This window comes from Oncorhynchus kisutch, linkage group LG17 (genome assembly GCF_002021735.2).
Source record: "Oncorhynchus kisutch isolate 150728-3 linkage group LG17, Okis_V2, whole genome shotgun sequence".
Lineage (NCBI taxonomy): Eukaryota > Metazoa > Chordata > Actinopteri > Salmoniformes > Salmonidae > Oncorhynchus > Oncorhynchus kisutch.
The window spans coordinates 39,273,216-39,281,717 of NC_034190.2; the positions used below are offsets into that span (position 1 = coordinate 39,273,216).

The following is an 8,502-nucleotide window of genomic DNA, read 5'->3' on the forward strand; positions in this document are numbered from 1 at the left end:
TCTCAGGTGAGATACAGTTAGCCTCTTGTGAATTGAAGGACATTTTTTGGGGAAGCCTGTGAAAAGCCCTGTTTGAGAAGTCAAAGCCCTTTGGATGAGTTATCTGTACAGCTGCCATTGCTATCTTGATTTCCTTGCGTTTTTCTCCTCCATTCTCGGCCCCTCTGCTCATCCCCCATCTTCTCCAAGCAGAGCAGGCTGAATTAATAAGGTGTCCTAGACAGACACACTCCAGACAGACACAGCGTGTACACGTCCTGCTTCAGAGCAGTCAAGTGTGCATCAAAACTTTGTTCATTTGAACAATGTCTCTTGTTCACAGTCGTTTGGTAGCTCCTACCTGTATAACCTAATGGGCTGGATTGCCTATCTTTCCACACTTTAGCATATATAGCTAGCAGCCTCCATGGAAATGTGCTATTACTTGTGCTAATTCTCTTAGCATTCTGGTTAGATGCTCAACAGTCTGCGTTTTGGCACCTCCTTGTGTACTAAACCGGTATTACAGTAAATCCTAGAATGAGAGAAGGACTTTATCAAAATGTGAAAATCTGGGAACTTTGCAACCCTAGTCGCTAACAAGAACTGTGTAGTTTTTTAAATTTGTAATTTCATCAATTCATAGTTCAAGAACAAGTTCTGAAGATAAAGTGCTCTGCATGTTGATTGCGTTGGTTTGTAATTTTCTATATGACCTTCCACAGACTAACTACACAACAAAAAATAACTACAACGCTCAGCCGATCATTCCAATAAACTTGACAGAGATCAGGCTCAAATGTGGAAACAAATGTGTACACTAAAACTAATGCAAGAGTCATACTCTACAGTTTCAGCAATTACTCAGCTGGAGGAAAAACATGAGGGAAAAGGAGAGACTGAGATGAGATCATCTGCATTACAAGGGAGGTAAACACAAACCTGAGACTCAATAAAGTCTGAAGTTGCCAGTGCTGCCTGTAGAGTGTGTGTGTGTGTGTGTGTGTGTGTGTGTGTGTGTGTGTGTGTGTGTGTGTGTGTGTGTGTGTGTGTGTGTGTGTGTGTGTGTTCATTAGTTTCTCCATGTTCTTGCTGTTTCCATTCCAGCAAAAACGGAAATATTTTTTATACACAATTGTTTGTTCACATGATCTTTTGAAGTAAGATAGTATCATTCATTCATCCCATATGGGAGGGGCGACTAAAGAAAGAACTAAGAAAAGAAAGAGAACTAAGAAAAGAAAGAGCACTAAGGAAAGAAAGGGCACTAAGGAAAGAAAGATCGCTAAGAAAAGAAAGAGCACTAAGGAAAGAAAGAGCACTAAGGAAAGAAAGAGCACTAAGGAAAGAAAGAGCACTAAGAAAAGAAAGAGCACTAAGGAAAGAAAGAGCACTAAGGAAAGAAAGATCGCTAAGAAAAGAAAGAGCACTAAGGAAAGAAAGAGCACTAAGAAAAGAAAGAGCACTAAGAAAAGAAAGAGCACTAAGGAAAGAAAGAGCACTAAGAAAAGAAAGAGCACTAAGAAAAGAAAGAGCACTAAGGAAAGAAAGAGCACTAAGGAAAGAAAGAGCACTAAGAAAAGAAAGAGCACTAAGGAAAGAAAGAGCACTAAGGAAAGAAAGAGCACTAAGGAAAGAAAGAGCACTAAGGAAAGAAAGAGCACTAAGGAAAGAAAGAGCACTAAGGAAAGAAAGAGCACTAAGAAAAGAAAGAGCACTAAGAAAAGAAAGAGCAAAGAAAAGAAAGAGCACTAAGGAAAGAAAGAGCACTAAGGAAAGAAAGAGCACTAAGGAAAGAAAGAGCACTAAGGAAAGAAAGAGCACTAAGAAAAGAAAGAGCACTAAGGAAAGAAAGAGCACTAAGGAAAGAAAGAGCACTAAGAAACGAAAGAGCACTAAGGAAAGAAAGAGCACTAAGGAAAGAAAGAGCACTAAGAAAAGAAAGAGCACTAAGAAAAGAAAGAGCACTAAGGAAAGAAAGAGCACTAAGGAAAGAAAGAGCACTAAGGAAATGTGCCTTTTTTTGTCCCTGCTGCTGGCAGTGCTTTAAAGGGCACATTACGTATTCAAACCTAGAAACAGCAATTACTCAGTCACCATATTTCATTAAATCAGCACGAAATTGTTGCCTCACACTAATTAGATCATAATAATCATAGCAATTGTTACAGTAAATGACAAATGAATTAACTGTATCAAATCTTGGGAGATATACCTTTCATACCACCCATTTGGATGAAGCAATAGCCTTATAACCAGCACAGTCATACAGGCATTCAATTCTTAAAATGATTAAGAAAGAAAACTAAGAGCTTGATACATAGGGCACACAATCAATTTGTTCCAAATAGAACACTGTAACAGCTTGTAAGCCTTCCAAGGCTTTTGTAGTGTCTGTTACCCCGAATATTCCCTGTAATGCCACATTGGGCTGCTGGCACGGATGGAGTTGAGACTCCTGGGGATTCAGCTTTGGTCTGCTGGACAACTTAAATGGAATCAATATGCAGTGGAAACTTTTGATGTCCCTACCTAGGTGCTGGGAACTGCTGTGGAAGCCTGGCACATTGAATAAATTGCAGCATAAATCAAGGACAAAGTAAGCAAAGCTGTCCCACTATAAGATTCATTCTACATCTTCCTCACTGCTAAATGGCAATAAAATTCCTCTTGGAGATAAATGCTTGCTTGCACATGCTCAGCTCGGCTCTGAGTCAAACCTCGATGGCTCTGCATTTTTTGAGTTTATACACATGGAGTACCGGTAATCCACTCCATGACAGATTAAGGTAAATTAGATTTAAAATGAATAATAATAATAATGGGAATTAAATGCGATGGCATCAGGTTGACATACATCCAAGACCATATAACACACCATACATGTTTTCATTTCAATAATAAACAATACCATCTACAGCTGATCCATGCGCAATTCATTATTTAAGTACTTTGGTACTGAAGAACTGGTAGCCTAGTGATTACATGTGCTCCAATCTGAGTGAATGCTTGCTCTCTCCAGTGTGACATAAGTGTTACACAGCTGGATAAGGGCTTGGATGCACCTGCAGTATCCTCTCTGTGTGCAGTGAAAGCTAATTTAAAGGTAAAACATACACTGAATTCAGAAAAGCTCTGTAGACTCTACAAGCACTGCATGGGGAAATCACCTATTTTTATCTCTTTCAAAGAATCCTCACTGTGGCAAACTGTGTCTTCTCCTTAGAAACGGCTGACCCCGTTTCTATGGTTATGGTGCACTCTCTGTGCTTCAGTCAGGACAGCGATGGCACAAAGGGACATGACTATGTGGGCGACATTAACTCAAGAACAGCTGACAATTAATCACTGCTGCCTACAATGAATATGAGGGAGAGCAACATGATACAAACAGATAAGTTTGGAAAACAGTGGGCTGTTAATTACAGCTTTCAGAAACTTTGATTGAAGTCAATCAACTTTAACAGAGGCAATTCCATACTGAACAAAAATATAAACCCAACATGTAAAGTGTTGGTCCCATGTTTCATGAGCTGAAATAGAAGATACCAGAAATGTTCCATATGCACCAAAAGCTTATTTCAGCTGATGAACTTGACGAGTATTTCTGTCTGTAATAAAGCCCTTTTGTGGGAAAAAAACCCTGATTGGCTGGGCCTGGCTCCCATGTGGGTGGGTCTATGCACTCCCAGTTCCACACATGGCTGTGCCCCTGCTCAGTCAATCCAAAGATTAGGACCTAATGAATTTATTTATATTGACTGATTTCCTTAAATGAACCGTAACTCCGTAAAATCGTTGAAATTGTTGCATGTTGCGTTTATATTTTTTATTCGGTATATTTTAACTGCACTGTCTGAAACATTATTTCTAGTTCATGCAGCACATCACATAATACGAAATATGAAAATAGAAGAAGTCACTATGGTGTGATGTTGCTGCTTCTTGTCCCTTTTAACCACATTAACCAGAGAACACAATGGAAATAAGTCATTAATTTGGGCTTTATTGTGTTTTTATCCTTGATCAATTGTAATGTATGTAATGTTATCTCTGGCTGGAGCTGCCTACTACTTTATACATGCAATCAATCAATCAATAAGATATGGCTATACATTAGGTGCTATATTCACACTTCTTCCTTGTCTCAGTAAAAACATCTCCTTTGCCACTTCTTCCCTGGTCTTCCTTTACTCAGCCGGTCGTTGCTATGCAACAAACACTGGGTAATGAGAATCATTATCGAATAAGCTATTAACTAAGGTTATGAATCCGAAAGGAATTTTAAAATTGCAGTAATGACCTCACTGCCAACTCATTAAGCAAAAATACATTTTGAACACTTTCCCTTCACATGCTATGACAGTTGATGATAACTGGATGCCACATCGCATAAGATACATTGGCTATGTCTCAAAATTTCACCCTGACACTACTTCCTATATAGTGCACTACTTTTGACCAGGGCCCATAGTGAATATGGTGCCATTTGAGCCACAGCCATTACCACCGCATGTGTCTTCACTTCCTGATCCCCAGGGGCCACAACTGTCACAACCCAGCTCTTGACCCCATGTGATCCCTGCAGCACTCCAATTCCATTTCCTGCTGCCAGCTGGCCTGACGGATTACTCAGTGACTCCGTTCAGGGGAGGGGGGCTTGCGTGTGTGTGTGAGAGTGAGTGGGTGAGAGAAAGACAGTGGGTGGTTGTCAGCTGTAGTGCCCAGCCCCCACTCCAGATATGCCTAAGATCTGCTTATTTAAAATAAATAGCCTACCTTTGAAGCCTTTTCAACTTTGCTTAAATGACACAATATACATATATATCCTCTCACATTTGGAGCACCCCTACTTATACCCTCAGTGAACAACACTAAATGAGGATGGATTACAAGTCCACTTAACATGTAGGTAATACATAGACAGGCAAGTCATATATTAAATTACAGCGCTAAGAGGTAAAATAAGTGTGCATCTTGGCAATGGTTAGTGCTACATGCTTACAAAGGCTGGTGAGTATAATCTGATCCTGCATACTGTAAACATTCTATTACTGAACCTGCACTGCACAGCATTATGCTCACCATAATCCATGATCATGGCTCACCTGCTCACCTGATTCCCTAGGAGTAGGTCAAAAGTAGTGCACTAAATAAGGAATACGGTGCAATTTTAGACACCGACAACAGTTTGTTCAGAGCACCTTAACCAGCTAACCCTCCCCTAAGGTGTGTGTGTCGTGTATCACTTGTGTTTTTGAATATCTGCTGTCCAATATCCTAGTGTATTGAGTATTTACTGAGCTACTCACAAACATAACCCTTGTATTATTATTTGTCTTAGCTAAGTATTTGCATTTTGTATGCATAGCAAAAAACAAATATGTGTTTGTATTTCCAGTGTTGATCATGCAATTGTCTTTTAAATCTGATACAACATGATATCCAATTTAAACTTTTAAGACACTATATACACAGAATAAACCATTGCTTTGACAAAATGACGAATCTCATGCTAATAAGATGTTATGGTCTGCACAACACAAACTTATGTCGGAGGGTAAATTCAGCCAATATTTCAAATAATACCCATCCATTTTAGGCAAGGAATGAGGCTAGGCTACATGAATGAAATGCCCAAATCAAAGCAGCATTATCTTAAGACACCATTGGTAAGAGTTGCAGAGGGACTTTCTGTGATAGAGATTAGTCCGTGTCTTTACAATTGTACATAATGTCAATTTAGGACCTCTTCCAAATCTTCCACAGACAATTGGGAGGGGACATTAGGTGGGTTTGAGCCCCCTCTTAAATTGATAGAGCCATATAATTGTGCAGACTGTTTGGAGTAGGTGAAGGCCCTTCTCCTCAACATCTCCCCTTTCCACAAAGACACCATGAGCAGGGTGGAGAGAACCACACCCCCGAGGGTGAGCAGGCACAGCCCTGCTATAACCCACCGGTCTAGGTGAACCCCTACCAGGGCGTTCTCCCTCTCCAGTCTCTCCATCTCCCGGGCCGACACACTGTCCGGGTTCACTTTAACTTCCCGGGGAACAGTGTAGGAGATGGCTACTAACGAGATGCCAGTCACCAGGCAAGTGACAGCACTTATGAAACCGTAATCCGCTGATTTCCCCAAGGCTTCGGATGTAAACTCATTGTCTGACAACATGGACAGTTCCGGGACACCGTCGTGGAGTTCGTCGAAGGAGCTGTGACTCAGGCTTCCGTTGTTGATCCTTGCGGACTGCTGCGGATTGTTCTCCTGTTGTAAATTGAAATCCTCGTATTTGCGTGTGAAAGATGTCTCCAATTCCTCTAGGCAACATACGGTTCTCTCAGCTTCTGCTCCCCACTGGCTGATTGCGCCGGGTTGCCCGTCTCCGGAGGCAGTTGGCCATTGTCCTGAATCCGCGCAGGCAGTCTCCCAATTCCCCGACTCGCAACGATGCTCGTTGGAAAGTGACTTTTTATTGATGCGTTGGTAGTTTGAAGCCCATGGGAGGCTTTTTGTGGGATCTGACCGACTGTCCTCTTGATCAAAGCAGAGGGGTTCTAAATCAGCTATTTGAACATTTTCCATTTCCAGCTCGCTGTAAATGCAGATAATGAACATGCAGGTATATTAGTTCACAACTGCCAGCAGCAGCACACATGTGTAGAATATTGCTAAGAAAGTGGATGTCCCGGTTCATTAATTCAAATGAATGTTCATTTAAATCGCTGACACACTTACCAGACAATTAATAGCACACACAGTTACATTTAATTACTCGAGCATGGTGGATTATTTTCGACCAATAGGTACCTACCAATAAAACCTTGTCGCACCGGTATCCAATTACAAAATGTAAACATCCCCCTAAAATCTATATAACATCTCTAAATCTGGTTTAAGTGCAGTGCAAGCATATCTTTTACTTTTGAATTTTGGCAATTGCAACATCGAAAAAAGCATAAAACTGAGACAAATTAATCTAATGACTTCTTGGTAAAAATGTTCCTAATCCTATCATGTATCCAGGATTAACAAACGTTGCATTTTGCACGACGCTCTCTACAAGGAGAGTTGCTTTACCAAAACACGTTAGCGGTTCATAGTTCTCTCTCTCGGTATAGCCTACACAACCACAACATAAGTGAATGGCAAAGCCTACGCATCCTCATTCACAATCTCATTATTAACAGTAGAGGGAAATATGTCTACTCAAATGATAATTTGGTAATTTCTAATTATCAGTTATATTGCATATACCTTTTGTTTTCCCAGAATATGTCTGCTGGTCACCTCCCCGTCCCTGGCTTCTTCTATTGCTTGGATAATTAGAGAGCGAAGGCTTTGACAGACCCCTCCCACGCGCAGGGCTCAGGCAGGCTGCCTGACGCGGGGACTGAATTAACTTCTGTAGGCTATTTCTCAGCACATTTATAACATTTTCACAGAACAGAACAGAGCACCGACGAGTCAGATGAGGGAAACCTAGCACAGCATTATGAGAAACGAAGTGCATATTGTTATAACATAGCTCCATCACACTCCTTGGTCAAATAGTCCTTACACAGCCTGGTGGTGTGTTTTGGGTTATCTTCCTGTTGAAAAACAAATTATAGTCCCACTAAGCGCAAACCAGATGGGATGGCATATCATTGCAGAATGCTGTGGTAGCCATGCTGGTTATGTGTGTCTTGAATTCTAGCAAAGCGACCCTACACCATCACACATCCTCCTCCATGCTTCATGGTGGGAACCACACCTTCAGAGATCATCCGTTCCCCTACTCTTGTCTCACAAAGACACAGCGGTTGGAACTTGATAGCCAGTTTCATCATAGTGCTTGATGGCTTTTGCGACTGCACTTGAAGGAACTTTAAAAGTTCTTGACATTTTCCAGATTGACTCAAATTCATTAAGAAGGAAATTCCACAAATTAACTTTTAACAAGGAACAACTGTTCATTTAAAAGCATTCCAGGTGACTCTACATCATGAAGCTGGTTGAGAGAATGCCAGGAGTGTGCAAAGCTGAGATCAAGGCAAATATAAAATATATTTGGGCTCTGCACGTGACGCCCGCTCAATGTCCGCGTCCAGCTCCCACACTACCAGCGCCACTAAACAAGAGGCTGGGAGTATGGGAGTGGGATCCATGGGCCGCTCCTCTGTGTCATACAGCTGGGACAGTGCGTCTGCCTTCACGTTTTGGGAGCCTGGTCTGTAAGAGAGGGTAAACACAAAACGGGTGAAAAACATAGCCCACCTTGCCTGACGAGGATTCAGTCTCCTCGGTTCCCGGATGTACTCCAGATTGTGATGGTCAGTCCAGATGAGAAAAGGGTGTTTAGCCCCCTCAAGCCAATGTCTCCATGCCTTCAAGGCCTTGACGACAGCCAAGCCGGGCTGAGCCTCTTCGAAAAGAATGCACAGGGGCGGAGCATCAGTGGCGTACCCGAGCGCTGAGCGCTGAGTGAGCACTGCTCCTATCCCAGCTCCTTTACTGTGGTGTGAGTCGGCCAATTACGC

At 41.8% G+C, this 8,502-nt stretch overlaps 1 protein-coding gene across 2 annotated transcripts; it reads right to left on the bottom strand.

Moving 5' to 3' along the window:
* Positions 1 to 3,965: 3,965 nt before the first annotated feature.
* Positions 3,966 to 7,382, bottom strand: LOC109908546 (transmembrane protein 74-like). 2 transcript variants are annotated; one of them, XM_020507202.2, is made up of 2 exons: positions 7,238 to 7,382; positions 3,966 to 6,575 (listed from the first exon to the last, which is right to left on the bottom strand). In XM_020507202.2, the coding sequence occupies exon 2, from the start codon at positions 6,563 to 6,565 to the stop codon at positions 5,717 to 5,719; it is 849 nt and encodes a 282-aa protein (XP_020362791.1). In that variant the 5' UTR covers positions 6,566 to 6,575; positions 7,238 to 7,382; the 3' UTR covers positions 3,966 to 5,716. The 2 variants fall into 2 exon arrangements, with proteins under 2 accessions (XP_020362791.1, XP_020362792.1); XM_020507203.2 differs by lacking the exon at positions 7,238 to 7,382 and adding an exon at positions 6,719 to 7,132.
* Between the last annotated feature and the right edge of the window lie 1,120 nt (positions 7,383 to 8,502).